The sequence below is a fragment of the Diadema antillarum genome, unplaced genomic scaffold, assembly GCF_040938485.1.
Source record: "Diadema antillarum isolate AM-2024a unplaced genomic scaffold, OU_Dant_1.0 seq00000847_RagTag, whole genome shotgun sequence".
In the NCBI taxonomy this organism is placed as follows: Eukaryota; Metazoa; Echinodermata; class Echinoidea; order Diadematoida; family Diadematidae; genus Diadema; species Diadema antillarum.
In genome coordinates, this window is record NW_027271721.1 from 548806 (window position 1) to 570890 (window position 22085).

The window sequence follows — 22085 nt, forward strand, 5'->3', positions numbered from 1 at the left end:
CTGTGCAAATTGGTGAACAAAGTAGAGTGAGGGTTAAATCTACATCACTAGGGATCCATTTTATCATAGAACAAGCTTGCTTTTATGTAGGCCCCAGCATATCTCTCGTACTATGACCTTAGCTCAACTCTAAAGAGACCTTTGTGTTTATGCTGTGACAGACTGTTATACATTCTGGTGAAGTTTCATTCAATTTATGCTTTGTATAATTTTGGTATTGTATAATTGCATTTTTTTCTGTGCCATTTTCGTGAGAAATGTGAAAATAAATTGAAATTGAAATGAGTTTTCTAACTGCTTATTCTTACTGGTGAGCCGTCTGTCCACACAAAGCTTGACTCATCTGAGTTGTCATGGAGACCAATCCAGAGTTGAGCACCGCCCACCTTGGCACGAACTGGGAAGATTGACAAAATGACAACGCAATTGGCCTGTCAATGAACCTATCACAGATATATTCACTGGTCTACAGCTGGTAATTATTCAAGCAGATCATTACTAGTCTGGATAAAGCACTCCTCTGATTATACAAACGTATACATGTAGGTTACAGATAACACAATCTTCCCTCCGATGTATTTTAACCAATTGAGGATGGGCTGATTTTGCTACAACACACATTTCCCATAGACACCTGCCCAAGTATACTCGGGACTCGTCCTAAACTGGTTAGAAGACGCTACTCTTACAACACCTGCACTGCAGCATACTCGTGCAACACCAGTACTGTGTAAATTCTGGGCTGCTTTAGATCTTTGTTTCTTAGAGTGTACATATCTTGAATAAAATGATTAATTCTACAAACCTGAAAAGATTTATCCGTTCTTTCCACATCTCTTTCATTTCAGAAGGTACAGTGCTGATGTACAAAAGTGTATAAGATTCTGACACTTCTTTTAAAAAAAAAAATTACATTTGTGCATATATTGAATCACTGAGAATGAGTACTCAAAATGTGACACACACTGTCCATAATCATATATTTAATCATATACCTACAATAAAAGTGTGGTGCTCTCCTGTGAGAAAATAAGGTAAAAGTTTCATTCTTTCTATAACTTTTTTTTTCATCCTTTCTCACTTCCCCTGCTCCTATCCCCATACCCAAGTCTCACAACCCGTCCCTACCCCTACCCATTCTATCATTTAAGTGGTGCTGGGATTTAGCGGACTTACGACTCAGAAAGTCCTGTTCATCCTGGTCAGTGATGCTGCTCAAATGGGCACCTTTGGCCGAGCAGGCATTTTCTGCGTCAGCGAAGTTCTTTCTGCTCCACTCAAAGTAGTAACATTTATTGCCGTATTCCAGCCACCCAGCTTCACATCTGGCAAAGGCTGCAAAAGATAGACATGATTATTCGGGGTCATCCCACAAGACCGACACCCATGAGTCCTACAGCCCACGAGTTCGACACTAGGCAAATAAAGCCCATGAGAATGACACTAGGTAAAAACAGCCCACGAGTTCAACAGATACAACATGGGGCTTAACGTGTCGGTCTTGTGGGCCTTGTTTGCTTAGTGTCGAACTCATGGACTGTATGATTCGTGGGCTGTATAACTTGTGGGCTCTATGACTTGTGGGCTGTATGACCCGTGGGTGTCAGTCTCATGACGTGCACAAGATTATTCTCTTCAGCAACCTTCATCCATGAGGTTATGATGTGAACGAACTCTCTCATCACTATCATCCCTCTATACCTTAGACTCGATAACATGTTACTACTAAAGAGATTTTACACCAATAGAGGGCAAAGTCCAGAGTACAGGCGGCCGTTTAAGGAAGCTGCCATTTTGGGTTACAGGCGCTGCCAGTTGCCTGGATCCTGTACAATCATGGAACAATAGATGGCAGCACACTGTTTAAATGCGCTTCACTTAGTCAGCCAGGGGCCGTTTAGATCTAGTTACGTCACAATAGATGTTCGAGTAGCCATGATGCTCAAACATCATAAGGTTGCTGGTGTTGTTTGTTTTTATGATGCCTTCATTCAAAATACCCAAAACAAACATCATGACGCTCAAACTAACTTTTAGTCTACATTCAAGTTCCCACTGTTTATTTTGTACATAACAAAAAGGTCTAGACACTAGAAAATGGTCTATAACTCATATGATATTATCGTAGAAACTAGTATCTAAATAATAAAACACATTGCGTTTCCCCAAAATGAAATGTGTTATGGGAAAAAAAAAATCACTCCCGATATGATATGACGGTTTATTGTCACCTCGTCTACAGCCACTTCGTCTATTTTCCAATTGGTCTACTGGCATATCGTCTATTACCGATTAGTCTAATACCCATTTGGTCTACATCTCGTTTTGTCCAGTACCCATATTGTCTAATAGCCACTTTGCCCACTACCCGTATTGTCTAATACCCAACTCGTCTAAGGAGCATTTCGTCTACAAATCAATTGATCTAATAGCCAAATCGTCTACACTCACAATGTCTATTTGCCATGTCGTCTAATATTTATTTTGTCTACTACTAGTTAGTCTACTCCCACCTCGTCTACAAGTCATTCAGTCTACATTCACTTTGTCTAGTTATCATATCGTCCAACCCTAGTTTGTCCATACCCAATATGGTCTATACCCATCTGGTCTACTCCTAACTCGTCTACTCCCAATTGGTCTACTCCCAACTGGTCTACTTCCAACTGGTCTACTCCCAATTGGTCTACTCCCAACTCGTCTACTCCCAATTGGTCTACTCCCAATTGGTCTACTCCCAATTGGTCTACTCCCAATTGGTCTACTCCCAATTGGTCTACTCCCAACTGGTCTACTCCCAATTGGTCTACTCTCTACTTGTCTACTCCCAACTGGTCTACTCCCAATTGGTCTACTCCCAACTCGTCTACTCCCAACTCGTCTCCTCCCAATTGGTCTACTCCCAGCAACTCGTCTACTCCCTATTGGTGTACTCCCAACTGATATAGTTTTACTCTCAACAATTTACCCAAACTGATCATTTCCATCTGGTCATGCTTATAATGAATATACCACTTTGTCTAGTGTCCAGTCCGTCTCACTGTCATGAACTATTCATATTAAACCTGCCCTTGATTAGCACAAAAATCAATATTACTATTAAGAGCTTTTTACACTTGTAAAATTTTGCTTAGCCCCGGACCCCCCTTAGCCCCACCGTTGGTACGGGACTATCCTTAGCCCACTTTCTGTTTACACTCGTTTTTGCCAAAGTGGGCTAGCCCCACCGATAGTACGATACTATCTGGCCCTGCAAAATAGCAGGGGTTAGCACCGCAATTGCGGTGCTAGCACCGCAATTGCGGCGCCAAGCAAGTGAGTGTAAACAGAACGAAAAAATAATCCTGGGCTAAGCGACGGAGACGAAGTCCGACCCTCACTGACCAATCAGAAACGAGGTCATCAAGTGCTGCCGGTGCGTGCGTGTACGCGTACAGTACACAGCGTAATTATGAATATTCATGTGGTTTGGAAAGTCCTGGGCTAAGAAATACGAGTGTAAAAAGGTCAGTTTTCTCCTTAGCCCCGGACAAGAGATAGTACGGGACTAATTGGCGAGTGTAAAAAGCTGAAAAAATTGGTACGGGACTAACGATAGTCCTGGGTCAGAGAAAGTCCGGGGTTAAGAAACACAAGTGTAAAAAGCCCTTAAGACTATTCTAGTTGTTAATTATTCCGCACATGCTGAATATAAAGACATACTAATCAATGGTGAGACATGACTATCCAGTCTACATTCTGGCCGTAAAATAACTAAATAATGATAAACTAGCTCAGTTACAATCCTCCATCACAAACGAATTGTCAGTCATACGTAACAGAATTACATTTCGACCGACCACCCCAGTCCACCCGTACCTCCATGTAGTTTGCAGGCACAAACCCTTGTTCGTCGTAGAGGAGTCTGCGCCAAGACTACTATATGCACCACTTCGGCACTGTCCCATAGGCCCTGTGTTGTAGCTTCTCCCAACAGCCTTTGAGTCCAGAAACACCTTTTCATGTTTATTAGGCAGAGCTTCATTCTGAGAGGATTGTCATGGTAACCGTGATTGACATGTCCTATGGGGGCCTGTCTGGCTAACCCCCACTGAGATAAAGGTCAACCTGAGTAGAAAGCCAGATGGTGGTTTGAACTGTTATGTAACACCTCGGAATGTACTTTCTAGAGCAAGAAATGCTCCATTCTGTCTGCAATGAGAGACCTCCTTGCATGAGGAACCAAGGAACTATCCCAGCCATTCCCTTTCTGTTTATTCGTTTTCTTCTTTTCTCTCTTTTCAAGCTCTCACTAGATCTTTTTTCTTTCTGTCCGTCTGTCTACTCTTCATAATTACTGAATCATGTCAAGACCAACATGATTTTTCCCTCTATTTTCACCTTTCTCTCAATAAATCTCTTTATGAAAGAAATACTACAAAAGGCCTAAATCATTCTCTGTTTTTGTACATTGAAAATTCACTCCCCATTTGCATTAATAGCTGAACAAGTTTGTAGGTTTTTGTTGTGTTTTTTTTTTTATATCAGTCTACCTTACATGTATAGTTTTCTTGGCCTCTGGCCGACATACTTATCCAATGTGTCATATAACTCCTTCTTTCATATTTCTATAATATTTCATGAAGGGCTATACAAGATTGTACAAAACTACTGATATGTCTATACGAGCCTAACCTTTATCTGTTTAAGAAAAAAAAAGATAATAGCTATAATAAGCTTTTACATTGTATGTGACATTCTGATTTAATTGTGAATGCGAGTTTACATATATATAAAAACCCAAGTTAATTCACCTATTTATGCATGGTGCCTGCTTATCATGCATTTTATCAAATTCGCCTTCTTGGAAGTTTGAGATAAATCTACTAAGGCTTATTCATCTACAGTAATAGATTACTATACTTAATGATTTGGTGACTTTTCCCTTCAGGCCTACGTAATGTCTTGTCGTGCTATTGCTAATGCGTTGTACATGTACCAAAGCAAAATCTCAACGAAATAGTTTGCCAATAGGCCCATAGGAGCTGAGATATAAGATTAGCTATAACCTGGATCAATCCATTCAAGTAAAAATCTGACACCAATGTCAAATTTATAATTGTCATGCATTCAAACTGTTTTAGCTGATGATTAGTCAATAAATATAGGCGTTCATGTATCTTACGAATAATGTGGATAATATTATAGAGCCTAATAACAAAGTTATGAATTTTTGAAGTTATAACTTGCTCTTTATCTAACTTTCCTCAAACGGTCACTGATGTGTTTATTGTTCTAATAATGTTGCTGAATTCTCTCAATCCACATGTATTTCAATGTGAACTTGACTTTTACGATATCATCAAAATATTTTTTGCGATTGTTTGATATTTCAATTAAACAGTTTTATGTTGTCATAAAGCCATGACCCTGATAACTGTAGTATTATATATGTTGTAATGCTTTTGGCTAATTTGGGGAGTAACAGAAAAGAGATTAGATATGTTTTGATGATATCGTAAAAGTAAGTACTGCGCAAGTTCACGTTGAAATCATGTGGATTGAGAGAATTCAGCAACATTATTAGAACATATCAGTGACAGTTTGAGCAAAATTAGAAAAAGAAAAAGTTATGAATTTTTGAAGTTTCTATAGCCAGGTCAAAATATCAAGGTCCCACACATAATGTGGGCTACATTGCCAAGGAATATACGCCCATTTTTTTTTTTTTTTTAACAGAGAATATTACAGTTTAAAGAACAATAGCCTACCTACATTTCTTTCAAAAACAACAACAGAAGTTCATTGAAATGTAAACAAACAAGCAAAAATGTGTTGCTCAGAAAATAATAAGAATGTACCACAGAGGACTGGCAGCAACAATACATGCAATACAGACTAGAACTATCACTAAATGTGATTAATACCCCATGGACCTCAAACTGAGGGAGTTAGGTCAATACACAATGCTTCTGTATGCTTTTTATCAGAAATAAAAAAGTTGCTACCATGGCAATGCGTTATTTAACATTGACAAAGATGTGTTTTTCAATATGCATATCTAAAATCTATAATGGTTTACCAAAATGTGCTAAATCTAAAGCTATAACAACATTCTCAAAACTGAGGAAAATAGCGTAAGCAATGTTTTTGTTTGATTGATTTTTATTCAAAAAGTTAATTATTTCTGTGGCAAATACTGTCTGTCCCTGACGAAAGAAGTGAATATTTTTTAATGAAAAATGCCGTTACAATGGCAACACGGATTTTCCATACTCCAAAGATTGAATTTAAGTATCAACATGCTATATAGTGGTCACATGTACCGAATATCAAATCAAATGTTCAAAGACTGAGGGAGTAAGCTCTAATATATATATATATATATATATATATATATATATATATATATATATATATATATATGTATATACATATATATGTTTGTTGATAAGGTAGTCCACGTGTTGGCAAGATAAAAAGAAAAGTAACAAAGCTGCAACAAAGTTCATGCTGTATTCACCAACGGTTTATTTCTTCAACAGTATCAACACTTGAGAAAGGGCGGCGAGACGCTCGAAAATTTGTGTGAAGAAATAAACCGTTGGTGAATACAGCATGAACTTTGTTGCAGCTTTGTTACTTTTCTTTATATATATATATAATTATATATAATTATAATATAGAAAAAGGATGTTGCCATGGGATCCCATTGTTTGATATTGACGAAAGAAATACTTTGAGCAATTGAATTTGTATTGGTATTATGTGTCAAATCTCAAGTCAAATCCTACAAACTGCTGGGTTTAGCTATTAAAAATCAACTAACAATTTGTATGATGTTTAATTTTAAAAAAATGCTGTTATCACGTCAATACATTGACCAGCAATGACAAGAGATGAAGTTTGCATGTCTTCACTTTACAGTAGCGGCCACATATATGCGACATTTCAATTCTAATGCTCAATAAGTGAGGGAGTTAGATCAATCCACATAATTCTGTAATTGTAAGATAATACTCATGTCATGGCAACAGACAGACTGAAAACCACACACACACACACACACACACACACACACACACAACTGTCTTGCTAAAATGAAATAGTAGGCCCTATTAAAGGACAAGTTCACCTTCATAAACATAAGGATTGAGAGAATGTAGCAATATTAGTAGAACACATCATTGAAAGTTTGAGGAAAATCAGACAATCCGTTCAAAAGTTATGAATTGTTGAAGTTTTTTTGCAGTACCCGCTGGATGAGAAGACTACTGCAGTGTATGAATATTAGATGTCACATGCGTACAACAATATAAGGAAAATATAAAGAGAATTTCACAAAATTCCATCTTTTGAAAAAAGTACACATTCCCCTACCTCGTTACCGATAAATGTTATGGGTAATATTATTCCCCCTGCCTTTAGAAAGAGGCAAGTCAATTGCTCTTTTATTATGCGAAAAAAGTGAAAATATGTTGAATTTTCTTTTATATTTTCTTTATACTGTTGTACGCATATGACTCACAAGCTGTAGTAGTCTCCTCATCCAGCGGTTCCAACACAAAAATTTAAAAAATTCATAACTTTTGCATCGATTGTCCAATTTTCCTCAAACTTTCACTGATGTGTTCTACTAATATTGTTGCATTTTCTCAATCCTTATGTTTATGAAGGTGAACTTGTCCTTTAACATGCAAGAGTGATCATTATAGTCTCTCAACTTGCAAATCAATTGTTCAAAAAGTGAGCAGTTTGTTCCACAAAATTTTGTATGTTTTTTTAAATGAAAATGCTGCTACCATGGCAAACACTGTTGACAATGACAAAAGCTAAAATTCTACAATGGCGGCCTCAATGTCATGTGCCAAATTTCAAGTCTAATGCTCAAAAATCGAGGGAGATACAAAGTGTAGGTCAGTTCATGTGATTTTGTATTTATCCATAAAAATATTGTTTAATGGAAAGAGGCATATTGAAAATTCTATATGTATCATATCTAAGTGTTGTCAAAAGTCGATTAGACATCACGGTCCGGATACATGGAACACTCTTCCTGAAGAGTTGAAACAGTGTGCCTCCTTGTTTTCATTCAAAGCAAACTTAAAGAAGCATATTTTATCACAGTATACTTCAAATACGAATTAAGCCCGAATAATTTATATGACTCATGTTGGTCTCCCGATAGTAGCAACATCGTAAGTCATTCCCTCTTCCAGCAAACCAATTTTATCATTCCAAATCCCAGCCTATCTGCCCCTGTGCACTCTCAAGCACTCGCACGCACATTCACCACCTTCACACATCAGAGTTTATTTTCCCCTGCTATCCTCGCAGCAGAATTTGTATTGTTTACCAATTTACCTACCTATCTTTTCCTCGGGCCGGCCATCTTTTCAAGCAATGCTTACAATGGCGGCCCTCTCCATTATCATTTCCTAAATATAATATTGTTATTGTAATCCCAGCTGCATAGACATGCATACTGTAATATCATTAATTTCCTTTTATATCATTGTTTATGCAAGTCAAACGACTCTGTTTCAAATATACTTTGTATATTTCCCATGTTCACGATTATTCAGTTTATGTATATTGATTTGCAGAAAATAAAGTATCTATCAAACAAACAAAACAAATAACATTAGGCCAACTATAGAGTGGTCATAATTCCCAAATTGCAACTCAAATCCAAAAATACAACTGAGCAAAAAGTTTGATCCACAAAATTGTAAATGATTCAAAAAAATATGAATGATGTTGTAAATCATGGCAAAACATTGGACGACAGTGACAAATATTACGTTGTTGCCAACATACTGCAGGTTCATTTCCAAAAAGCACTTAATTAGATTATTACAGCTATGACACAGTAGATTCAACTCATTTTGAGTGAACACATAACAACTAAGTATTAGCTCTTTCAGTGTTTTGCAATTAATAAAGATGGAAAAAAATTGATGGCAACCAGCAAATGATTTTAACTAGTATAGAATAGAGAATTGCAATCAATTGCAAGTTATGATCAACTGCAGCATCCAGGAGATTTTACATTGATATCTATCAGTATCACAAGTTTTAAAAGATGTATGGATACATACATTCACTCTGGAAATGTATTGTTTTATCAGACCAATGAATAGGGAGGAATTTACAGTGAATTTGAAACACTGTCGGAACTTACTAGGAGAGAGATCAAACTAGGGAGAGAAGTTATACAGAAGACCATCTCTGACTCCACTTATTAAAAATTCCTCCTGGAAGTAGAAAACCTCTTAGAAGTAAAATGTTTTTCTGGGTCTGGTTCCTGCATAGGCACAAGAACTGTTCTTTGCTTTTCAGCATTGATTTTCTCAAAATTAAGGTTTCATTCAGAACCTACACATAATGAAATTCAAGGGTATCAATTTTAGATTGTCATATACACTAGGTTGGTATACACTTACAATGAACCTAGGTTTGTGTTAGGGCCCATGAGTACATAGTATACCAGCGAGAAAAAGAAAACAAGTAGGTGTTAAAGGATGGTAATTTTGGTTGAGATGATGATTCAGCTTTTGACATTTTGCAAGATAGAAAGTACTCGAGATATTATTATCAAACAGAAGTTAAAATTCTATTTGATGAAAGTCGGATTTGGAAATATCCAAAAACAAAGTAAAGCAAGGTGGTCCATATAAAAGAAATTTCCCACATTTCATTAGGACCACTCTGTTTTGGGATATCTCGACCATCTCAAATTTGATTTTCGTCTCTTAGAATAATATGTATGCTCTTTTGATAAGGGGAATCTCATGAATTGTTGCAAAAAGTTATAACATGCCTTGAAATCTTGTTCAGAATAGTAAATAATGCCCCCAAAATATCTCATTACATTTTAGTCATTTCATGGTTTACACGTGAATGAATCCACATATATCTGCATAATATATTACTCCATGGTTTACAGAAGAGCCAGATTAAGGGGGAAAGATGACAATACGGACTACTGTGCAGAGTAGGAAGAAAAGGTCACCTGATACACCCCTTGGAATTTGGTGCACTGGTATAAGGGTTGTCTGACCAGGGAGGTCACCTCCCTGGTCTGACCAGTGTTGTTTTTATTTCACCCATGGACTGGTGATATCTGCCTAATCTGCCTTTCTAATTATCCAGTTACTGGGTGCTGCCAGACAAGTCCCAAGAGATGGTGATGGACATTGGAAAGCAACCAATCACATGGGTGGAGTTTGATTTTCACCGTGAGAAACTGATTTTAGAAGTCTGTACAAACCCTTGTTGGGAGAGGCTGCAGTGCAGTGGTACGTGTATAATTAGTCTTGGCACATGCAGACTCCTATTACGACCAACAAGGGTTTGTGCCTGCAAACTAACCTCCATGCGCGTTCATGCATGCATGCAGCGATCTTGGCGGGATGCGATTTTTTTTTGAAATTGCCAATTGTGTCACTTGAGCAAAGACTATCAGTGTGCTGGCTGGTTTTTGTACGCATGCGCGTGGACTTCGTTAGGTTCCTCGCGAAACGTGTATTGAGTACATTGCAGGCTAGTAAATTATTCATCTCAGTAGTAGCTATATATTGTACATGAATCATATTTTTGTGCATATGTTTCAACCTTTTTTGTGCATTTAACCGTTTACATACATCAGTACGTGGCAGACAGAATAAAGAATACTGATAATGTACTTCTAAAGTGTTCATTTTCATTTTTACCATACTTATGATTGTGTATCAAAGTTGAATGGATGGAGTGTTGGAGTTTGGACATATAAATGCTGCATGATTGCTTCTGATATAAATTACACATCCACCACAAAAATAACACAGCAAGTTTTTCACACTGTGACATTATCTTTTTTTCCTAAAAAAGTGTCATAATTAGAACATAAAAATTTAAAATTCAAATGGGGCACCAAGAGTGTTCAACCTATTTCACTGGGAAAAAAGAAACTGGATGAAGTAGACTTAAATAACAAAAAAAAAACTATAACTAGTAGTAGACCAGTTGGGAGTAGACTAGTTGGTAGTAGACGAGTTGGCAGTAGACGAGTTGGGTGTAGACTAGTTGGGAGTAGACGAGTTGGGAGTAGACCAATTGGGAGTAGACGAGTTGGGAGTAGACCAATTGGGAGTAGACGAGTTGGGAGTAGACCAATTGGGAGTAGACGAGTTGGGAGTAGACCAATTGGGAGTAGACGGGTTGGGTGTAGACGAGTTGGGAGTAGACCAATTGGGAGTAGACGAGTTGGGAGTAGACTGACTGGTTATTAGACTAATTGACTATTAGACAAGGTGGTTGTAGACTAATTGGCTATTAGACAAAATGAACTGTAGACTATTTTATTCATAGACCTAATAATTAATAGACGAAATGGTCAATAGACATAATGGGTGTTAGACGAAATGTGACTTAGACAAATTGGACTATAGATAAAATGGCTAGTAGACGAAATGACAATTAGACTAATTGGCATTTAGACAAAATGGTTGGTAGACGAGTTGGTAGTAGACGAAGTGGGTTTAGACGAGATGGCATTAGACTAGGTGGACAGTGGACAGGGTGGGTGTAGACGAGGTGCCAATTTACCGATATGACAAGATATAACTTGAATGTAGACTACGATCAATTCTGGGATCAGTGTGTGTGCTCCTTCTTCAATATTGGACCTCTCATTTGTATGCACGCGTATGTCCAGTGCATACATGTAGGTCTTGTAAAATCTCTTCGGTTACTACTAATGATTAACAGAACTGCAAGGAATTCAGTTTCTTCATACGTGTGAAAAAATATTCATTGATATCGTTATCAAAAGAGAATAGACACATGCCTTGAATAAAATGGATTCAACAATTGATTAATAGACTTTGATTATTTCTGCTCTTTTGTTTTTCATCACAGGATATATCATTATGCATTAAACTTTTTTGTCACTCTTAGAGTCTGCCTAATCACTCCCGAGAATCTAATAGCTTGTGTCATTGGAAGTGTTGTGCATCTTTGGAGTACGCACCTTCATTGGTGGCCTTTTTGCAGATGGATGCCAACCTATGAGTATTCCCGTCAATATCGTTCCAAAGGCCAGCCTGGGTTTCTGATGACCGAAGATGGACGCAGTCCTCACGTGACCGCCAGTTGTCTGGTTGGTTGGGAGCCCAGTTTCTATATGTGACCTTTTACAACCATGATAATTGCAATAAATAAATACAATCATCATCATCATCATGGTGATAATAATAACAACAATAAAAATTTCAACAATTTCAAATTTCAGATACTTTATTACCTCCGTCAAGGAAGGAGGTAATGTAATTTGGTATTGGTTTGTCTGTTTGCAAAATGACTCCAAAAAAAGTTGTAAACGGATTTGAGTGAAACTTGCAGGAAAAGTTGATAATGACACAAGGACAGATGATTAGAATTTGGTAGTGATTCAGGAATTTTAATGGATTTTTGAAGGATTTTTAATCTTTTGGCATAGAAGGTCAATGAACTTGGGAGTTCAAGCTGTGCGTTCTGGATGTTTACATGAGTGTACTAATTAAGCGTGTGCTCTACAGCTGCTTGGGCAAGGCATTGCACAGCTGGAAGCTGATGACGTAAACAAAAGGCTTCTATTATGGGAAATTGCACGCATGTATGGGTGGAAATGAGTTCCTGTCTCGCCAGAGGTCTGTGCTCTCTGAGTGCTTTTAAAAATTTTGGTAACATGCCACATAGTATCTTTGTAGTATGTGTATTCATATTCTATAAAACCAGAAATTCATGCATACATGAATTTTTGCAAATTTTGCAAAGAGCAAAAGTTTGTGAAATTAAGATGCATATGAAAGTTCTTGTCTATACTACTGTATAAGCTGATATTTTCACAGATGAGTAAGTCACAGACATTTTTGCAAGATGTTATTTTCACGAATTGACACAGAGGTGCACTATTACCCTAGCGCATGGCAACATTTTTGCGTGTTTTAGATTTGCAGTCCAACAGTAATTCGTCAAAATCACACCCTCGTGAAAATAACAGCTTATACAGTAAATGCACTGAATGCCCGTGGCAATTCATGAATATTTTTGGTCTATAGTAAACTGCCATGCTCTCTACAATCTGTGCTGAAAGAAACTGATGCACAGACTTTGATGCTCTCTGTGAAAAAGAAAAAAAAAATCCCACATTTGTGCTTATAGTCCAATATTTGCCCTACTCCTCCACATCAGCTTAATCCCTGCTTGTAATAACCTCATGTCCTTGCTCTAACCTTGCCTAAAGCTACAGTCAGAAAGGTTCGTACGAATGTCACTGTTCATACGAATTCTCGAGTTCGTACGGCCACCTAAGGAAGAGAGGGTTAAGTACGGCCTTCTAAAGAAGATCTTACAAAATTGTCTAAAAATCGTTCGTATGGCGTTCGTAGCAGTTCTTAATGGTATTTGTGACCGAGCCATTACTTTTATTTACAGTATACCATTCTGACTGCAACACCAACAATATGTTTGAGCGACTGCCTCGCTACAGTATCTTCAACAACAAACTTTTCATGAAATGACGTCAAGTGCTTATTTGGGTTGCTTGATAACCTGACATACATTTATGAGCACTGATCATGTTAATCGATTCTCGTAATGGAAAAAGGTGAAAAAACAGATGAAGCATCTTACGTCAGAATGATCCGTCCAAGAGTACTCAGATTCCGACACAATGTCATGCAGACCAATCCACTGGAAGACGCCTCCCATACGAGACCGCACTGTACAAAGACACAAAAGTGAAGGATGTTTCATTTTGTTTTGTTTTTTCACTCTATCATTCCAGCTTCAAATATCGCAATAGGAACATCAATTTTGAGCTACAAGAAGTAAATATAGTCAAGACATAATACATGGCAATTGACATATAAAGCAGAGGCCCAAGGCTACTACAAAATGATACCGGGCCTCCAAACTTCAAAAAAAGCTACTATTTGGTATTCTGATCAGGCAGCTAAAATTAAACAATAATTTGTATATAGTATATAAAATACATTTCCTTTTATTTTGGGCCACCAAAATTTCAAATTCAAAGATTCTAGTGGGTCAGGTGAGCTAGAAACCCGGAGCAACTCCCCAATACCAGTGATTTCAAAATAATACTCTGATTAAACTCACTTGTCAGAAACATCTGTTCTTCTTCACTCAGGATGCTGGTCAGATGAGCTCCTTTTGATGTGCATGACATTTCAGCATCATCAAAATTTTTTGAAGCCCACTCAAAGTAGTAACAGTTATCCCCAAAGAGTGTCCAGCCTGCGTCACATGTACTGATGGCTGCGATGGAGGACAATTATATATAAAAAAAAGAGAAAATAAATTACTCAGTTTTGACTGATTTAGGATTTGATGTAACTCTGTACTGGAGTGCTCTATCAATTCTTTGTGTTCCACTCCTTTTATTTGTATAAATAGACTGGGCTTCCTGTGGAAAGATGTACAATAACACGCTGGACAATGAGAGCACCAAATTATGTTCTCTCTTCTTTTTCAGTGTACTGTTTGTTTGTTTGTTTGTTTTTTGAGGAAGCAGAGTGAATAAAGATGATTCACATCTACAGCTTGAATGCCAGGAATATTGTTAAGGCTTGAAAAGATGTCTTATACACATGTATCATTATTCATAACACACACACACACACAGATGCACACAGACATGGACACACAGACACATATTAAAGGATATTAAAGGGATGGTACAGTTTCCGTTGAAATGGGGTTTCTGGTTTCCTATCTTTTTTATGACAATTTTTTGAAATCATGAGAAACTTCATATGACATATTAAAAAAGCATATGATTCTACGATGAATAATAAGCTTATTTGGTGAAAGTTGGTTGAAAAAATTGCTGAGATATGCAAAACAAAGCAATCCTAATAAAAGGTGGGTCCCATCTTTTATTAGGATTGCTTTAATTGACTTTTTTTGGGGGGGGGGGGTATCTCAGCCATTTCAAAACCCATTTTAATCAAATAAACTTTGAATTCCTCTTAGAATTGTATGCTCTTTAACATTTCATAAAGTGGTTTCTAAGTGTCTTGCAAAAAGTCAAAAGCTAAATCCTCTGCTCAACCAATACTATACCTTCCCTTTAACATGCGATACCTCAGACAAAATAGAAAAGATAACAATTGGGTTGATATCTTTAGCATCCTAAATAAAGACAAGCTAAAGCCGTCCACACTGCTAGCAATATTCAGAAGAGCCAGTCCAGGCAGTGTCAAGTGCCCTACTATTGCTAGTACTTATTTGACATACCCTCTAGGCTTTGTGAAATGCAAAGTCTTAGAAACAGATCATTCATTGGTTTGACATCACGACAGGAAAATCATCTCTCTCTCTGCCATAATTCTGTAGCTGGTGCATTAGTTGAGAAGGCTTCAATTATGCACATACGCTGTAAAATTGTTCTTATAAGTCATCAAACTTGCATGCAGTCTTTCCTCTGTTTGCCTTTAATGTTTCTTTGTGTTTGACATGTAGGAAAAAAAAAAAAAAGATGAAAACTCTTCTTACCTACACCAGGTGTAAGGGGCATGATAGGTTGAGCTGGAAATAGAGACGGGAAAGGGAGAGAAAATCAGAATATCACTCTTGCCAAATTTAATCCAGCAGTCCACAATATTTTACTTAGAATAGACCGACATGAGAACAAGTTCTCATTTAGACATCGGATTCCTCAGTCACAGTATTTCTCTATATGGCTCGCACATGAAAAATACACGTAAAACAAAGAGGACTTATACAACAGCAGAGGAGAAGAAGAAGACTAGAAGTTCAGGACTGTGGAGACTGGCAGCATCATTGTGCAGGGAACAGAACAAAAAGACAAAAGATATGTTTAAAGACTTTGTTACTCTTCAGTTGTTGAACTGAAATACAAAAATTGTCATGACCTACATAGCTCTTCATTGGTAAAAAACAAAAACAAAAAAACAAAAAAACAAAAAGAGAGAACAAAAAGTACAGACATGACTTCCTCACAGGCATGCACCTTACCCGTTCATTGAGTCTGCCTTGGAATTCTTGAATTACTCATGAGTGTTTGTCATATCGGGACAAAACAAAAAACCAAAATACAGGCTACATGAGCCACTGCCTTCCTTCCTACAATACATGATCATGAGAAGCTACAACAGCAAACTTACTAGCGACAACCTTGCAGATGTAAGCTCGGCTATCATCACAATCTCCTGTACTCCATGTACCATCACTTTCAGCTAGGATTGATTGAAATGTAGAGAAACATGAGAGAGGTCACTTCAGAGTTGAAGATAAATATAAGTATTTGTTGAGGATTTTTATTTAATTGATTGTAACAATAAGTAGTGGTCTCATACTCTAGAATAGTCATACAGAATCAGTCTGAAATTCAACTTATTTCCTATTTTTTATTACCCTAGCATTAGGAAAACAACTGTGTTCAACCAAACCACATGAACCACACATTAATCCCTGAAGCTCACACACCAGTATCACTGCATTCTCTCTATACTTAGCCTCAGACTTATTTTCTCTTAACTCTGTGATTGCTACTGCCAATTTCCAGCACACACAGTCAATGGCATTTTCAGATGATGGATCTGAGAGAGTTAAAGAAGATTGGCTAATGCCAGTAACAATATTCTCACCAGTGAGCTAACTTGTCAAGGACTACATAGGTTTGCTGAGGTAACATTTTCCTAAAAGATAAGATCTCTCAGAGTATATATCCCGAGTAAACTATGGAGAGGAGAGGCAAAACAAATGTCTCTATGAGAGTTTAACCCTCTTGTTCCTACTGGTTAACACTGCTAGTATACTACATAAAATATCAATGGTCCTCTAAAGATGTGGTGCTGAGTGGGTTAATACCTGTTGTGATGTAAGCGCAGTCATCCACCCCAGTCCTGAGGGCTGAGCCAGAGGAGTCCCAGTTAGTGTAGCCAAGGCTGCTGCTCTCTACCCACTGTAGACTACCATCAATCTCTGTGTCTGAGAGGGGTAAGGGAGAGGAGAGATATACACAGATATATACCATCCTCCAACACCAATTCACCAAATCACATAAATGACATCAATTACTGAAGAGAAGCTGGTTCTAAATCATTGAATGAGTCTGTGAACTACAGTTTATATTTCCAAAGTCTATAATTTCCCTCCTAATTTCAGTCTTAGGTTGTTGGTTGTTTTTTTCATTACTATTTTTCAGATAATTTCTCAGATGATAATTGCCATTCAGAGTTTCCCTGTAAATAAACGATTTAGGAATCACTGAAGAAAAAGTGAGACTATATTAAAGCAATGTATAAGATATCCATTTATTGAGCGTCTTTTAATGAGTGCTTACAGAATGCTGAAATGCACATCTGTAAAACAAATGTAATACATTGTATAATACAGTGTACAAAGTCAATGAAAAAAATCATTTTACACTACATATGAATTGAAAATGACAACTGGAATTGCGGTGTTTGCAAATTCATAAAAACATGCTTAATGATGTATGATCATGTAGTACTTATGATATATGTGACCCGCTACAACAAAAGGATCCTAAAGTCGCTGACGGGTGAGCCGAGCATGGCCCGGAAAAATGCTATTTTCAGGCCTTTCCTTTGATCATTTAGCTTTGAAATTTCGGCAGATGATAGAAGATACATTAGACTACAAAATTATGTTAAAAACAGAAATCCGAACGTTTTGACAGACTTTGGTGAGCTGACTTCAAAGTCGATTTTCTCGGCTCACCCGTCAGCGACTTTAGGATCCTTTTGTTGTAGCGGGTCACATATTATGTTAAGAGATTGTATGCTAGGACCCAACAGTTAAAATAGTTTCAGTAATTCTTAACCCTATCTCTGCCAGGGTCTTTTGGACAATGTGTACAATGCTATATGGTTTTCTGAGCCAATTGGCACTCAAATCATTCAAAGCCTTGAACAACTGTTTCTTCTGCAGAAAGATCATTGGCAGTTGTATTTACCAGAAAGTCCCAGCCAGACCGAATCAACAGTGATGCCACTGAAGTCACTCATCCGCTCGACGATGTAGCTGTTCTCAGCAGCACTGAAGTCAGTCAGAAGATACGTGCCCTGTGCTTCACAGGTGAACTTTGCCTTAGACCACGTTGAGGGCTGGTTGGTATTGTACTGGTAGCAGTAACCCCTGAACAGGTGCCAGCCATTTGGACAGCTTCCTGTTAAAGGTCAAAGGGCATCACAAGATTGGCTCAAACTCTTCCTTCTCCTTGGTCATCCCTTACTCAAATGTTTCGGAATAAATCTCTTTTTCCTTTCTGTCCTACAGTCATCATTACCTCTGCCAAGGGAGGAGGTTATGTTTTCATCGGCAATAGGTTGTTTCTTTCAATGAAATCTGCAGGAAAAGTTGATAATGACACAAGGAAAGACGATAAAATTTTGGCAGTGATCCAGGAAGTTTTAGGAATTTTTGAAGGATTTTTTATCTTTTGGCAGATAAGGCCAACGAACTTGAGAGTTCAAGCTGCACATATTTGAGGTTTGCACATGCGCACTACAGCGCTTGCTCTCTTCAGGAGACTCTGAGAGGCACCGCACAGCTGGAAGCTGATGACGTAAACAAAAGGCTTCTATTTTGGGAAAGAGGGTGATTTTCAGCTTGCATGTGTGGGTGGAAATGAGCTGCTTGGCAGAGGTCTGCGCTCTCCGAATGCTTTTCTAGTTATTCAAGATTTGGTTGCCTTTAAGTAATACATGGTTCCACCTCTTCCTTTTCCAGGACAAAATGAAAAAAAAAAAGTCAGCACTTATTTAAAGTATTCAATATGCCTAAAAGTTGAGAGGATTATTGATACAAACTTGTGCCCGTAAAAAAATGCAGCACTGGTCCCTTGAAGGTTGTATTGTGTTAAGAAACAAAAATTGCCCCATAGCAATTCCAGCTAGCTCAGATACTTATCTCCCTGATCAGGCAAAGAAGATGAGCACTTTGTGAATTTGTGGTTGAAACTCTCATCTTGTTATGGCCTGGCTTTCTGTGTTTACAAAGTGCCTAAAGGTGAAGTCGCTGTGGTAGCAACAACAACAAAAGACTGGTACAATATCATGTCACCCTCGCTCCTCTACATGCAAGACTCCTGTGCAGGAGACCACATGACCATGGAAATAGGGTCATGCACCCACCTTCTGGCCTTTCACACATGAAAGCCCTGGTTGATGTACAGGCTGCTGTGCTCCACTTTCCATCAGAGTTTGAAGTGATCTCCCCACAGTCACCACCCAGTGTGTAAAAACTGAACAGGAAATAGGCATACATTATTAAACATGTGCTAGGGACTTTGAATATGGCCAAAACATGAAGTGAAACACAGTGTTTTGAGAAATATTATACTGTCTTCTTATACCCAAATTTAAGTACAGAAAGGAAATGAAGGAGTCACAGCAACCTTCACAAACACTTTGATGATGCAGGTGGATATTTAAGTGATATATATCGTTATTACAAGTGTAAGTGGAAGGAATTGTTCTGTATTTTCTTGACTGAATAAAGAAGAAGAAAAATGATGTCCTTAAGAAATATTATACTGGCCTCATTGTTAGACACAGGGCCGGCGGAGCGTTTTCAAAAGTGTGTGTGTGTGTGTGTGTGTGTGGGGGGGGGGGGGGGGGGAGACCCACTTCCGGGTTTCATGAGCTAACAAGCAAAAAAAAAAGGTCCTCGGCTCATCTCTCCCCTTCCATTTCCAGGTTTCTTCAGCTGACAAGCAAAAACAAAAACAAAAACAAAAAAAGGTCTTCAGTGGAAAAACATAACCTTACATCGCTCACACTTCAAGATCTCTAATCTATTTCTATTTAGTGCCACTTACGTATTTCCGGGTTAAATAAAGTGTGGGGGCCCAAAGTGATAACACCTTATGTATTCCTTTGTATCATTGTATGGTGCACAAAAAGTGCAGGGGCCTGAGCCCCCACGGCCCCCACGGTTCCACCGGCCATGAGACATACAGTTGAGGAAATGTTATGTTATAATAGCAAAATATGGTGCCACACCTATTATCCGGTTGATTGGTTGCCCACTGGACATAGCTGTAAGATTCACCATCACTCCATCCATAGTTTCCGGCAGCACTGCCTTCCTTCATAGGGCACATTTAAAAAAAAAAAAGAAGTTTGTCTTAATAACAGGAAAGTAGTTGTTCCGCTAATCCGGTAAATGCAAATATACACAAGAACAGAAGAAATATACTTGAACACGCATATATGGAGATTTTAAAAGAGAGATCATATTCATTACTCATCTCTACTTGTAATGTACATAAAAGCTAAATCATATGCCACACTTATACCAAAATGATGCAATGCATTCTCATCAGCTAATTGGCTGACAGTTAACATGTGACAAGGCCCTGTGCTTTGCCCAGTACTCAGAAGATGATGAAGACAAGCAGTCACTCAGTGCAAATGATAAGTTAAATTTCCCAACAGGTTCCACTGACCTAAGTAAACATGATGCTATCAGGGACTTATAGGCTGCAATCACACATCACCTTCTGTATGATTATGATTCTTAACAAAGTAGTATAATCATAAAACATGAAAAATGCATTTAACAAATGATTAGAATCCATTTCTATATGTGTTCAAAAAATGTCAACTTTCAGGCATAAGGACACATCCATATGGTGAAAATCCAGCCTTTGGATACAGTAGGATTCATACACAGGGGGCAGTCAGAACTTGTGTGTTCCAAAGTTGCCTGCATGGGTAACCCTTAGTGTTATGCTTTCTGTTAGGTATCACTCATATCATCAGGTTACTAACAAGACATTACATTTGTCACATGGCTCTATAAGACCTGGGAGGAGACACATAGAGGTTTTTTAAAATATCTGGTCTTACCTCCGAGGACATCACAGATAAGGAAGCCTACAGAATGGCAATGAAGCAAATGAAATCTCCAATCCCACAGAGATGGTAAAATGGGCATTCAAGGATGATGATGATGATGATGATGACGATGATGGTGGAGGTGGTGGTGATAGTGGTGATAATGGTGATGGTGATGGTGGTGATGATGGTGATGGTGGTGAAGGTGATGATGGTGGTGGTGAAGGTGATGATGGTGGTGATGATGGTGAAGGTGGTGATGGTGATGATGGTGATGGTGGTGATGGTGGTGATGGTGGTGATGGTGGTGATGGTGATGATGGTGATGATGGTGATGATGGTGATGATGGTGATGATGGTGATGATGGTGATGATGGTGATGATGGTGATGATGGTGATGATGGTGATAATGGTGATGATGGTGATGATGGTGATGATGGTGATGATGGTGATGATGGTGATGATGAAGATGATGATGATGGTGTGCTGATGATGATGGTGATGGTGGTGGTGGTGGTGATGATGATGATGATGAAGATGATGATGATGATGATGATAATGGTGATGATAATGGTGATGAATGGAGATCATGAGAATGAAACACATTCATACCTTGTCGGTCAGACCAATCCACAAGGTCACGCCAGCAGCTGTGGCAGTATTCGCCACCATTTCCTGTTCAGGGTCAGAGTTAATGGAGACGAGATCTCCCCCGACGGTCCTACAGTAGCTCACAGCATCATCCCAGTTCTTTTGGCTACTGTAGTACTTGAAGCATTTGCTATCTGCTGTATACCAGCCATCGCTTTCATCACACTTCAGTGGGATGTCTGCAACATGGGGATAATTTCATACATCACAAAGTAAAGCATGTATTATGCATCCTATACAATCCATTTGTTATATCATGATCAAAGAGTACTTCAAAATATGTCATCATTACGTCGTATCTACATTTCATTTGTTTCTAGCGGTGGCAATTTGAAAAGGTTGGATACAAATGTAAAAAGTTATTTTGAGAAAAGCGTTTTCAGAGTCCATAAACAGCAAAAACTTGCACATCAGTACTGTCCAATATGATTAGAAAACACTGATGAATTCCACTCCACTGAAACCGACACAGAAATATCGACAACTGAAAAAGAGAATGTCCCAGAATACTATATTAACTCAAACAAGGTTTTGCGATACATATCTATAATTTTGAGTTAAGGAGTGCATCAAAATAGT

At 38.1% G+C, this 22085-nt stretch overlaps 1 protein-coding gene across 1 annotated transcript in view; it reads right to left on the reverse strand.

The window, feature by feature from the left end:
- Positions 1–22085, reverse strand: part of LOC139740344 (macrophage mannose receptor 1-like) — a 99655-nt gene that overhangs the window by 60690 nt on the left and 16880 nt on the right. Inside the window, exons 5-16 of the mRNA XM_071650938.1 lie at positions 21468–21685; positions 20019–20104; positions 19149–19258; positions 17969–18181; positions 16858–16977; positions 16152–16223; positions 15520–15552; positions 14122–14280; positions 13636–13724; positions 11993–12152; positions 1177–1335; positions 309–397 (exon numbers count right to left, since the gene is read on the reverse strand). Coding sequence (XP_071507039.1) covers positions 309–397; positions 1177–1335; positions 11993–12152; positions 13636–13724; positions 14122–14280; positions 15520–15552; positions 16152–16223; positions 16858–16977; positions 17969–18181; positions 19149–19258; positions 20019–20104; positions 21468–21685 — 1508 coding nt within the window. The remainder of the gene's footprint in view (positions 1–308; positions 398–1176; positions 1336–11992; positions 12153–13635; positions 13725–14121; positions 14281–15519; positions 15553–16151; positions 16224–16857; positions 16978–17968; positions 18182–19148; positions 19259–20018; positions 20105–21467; positions 21686–22085) is intronic.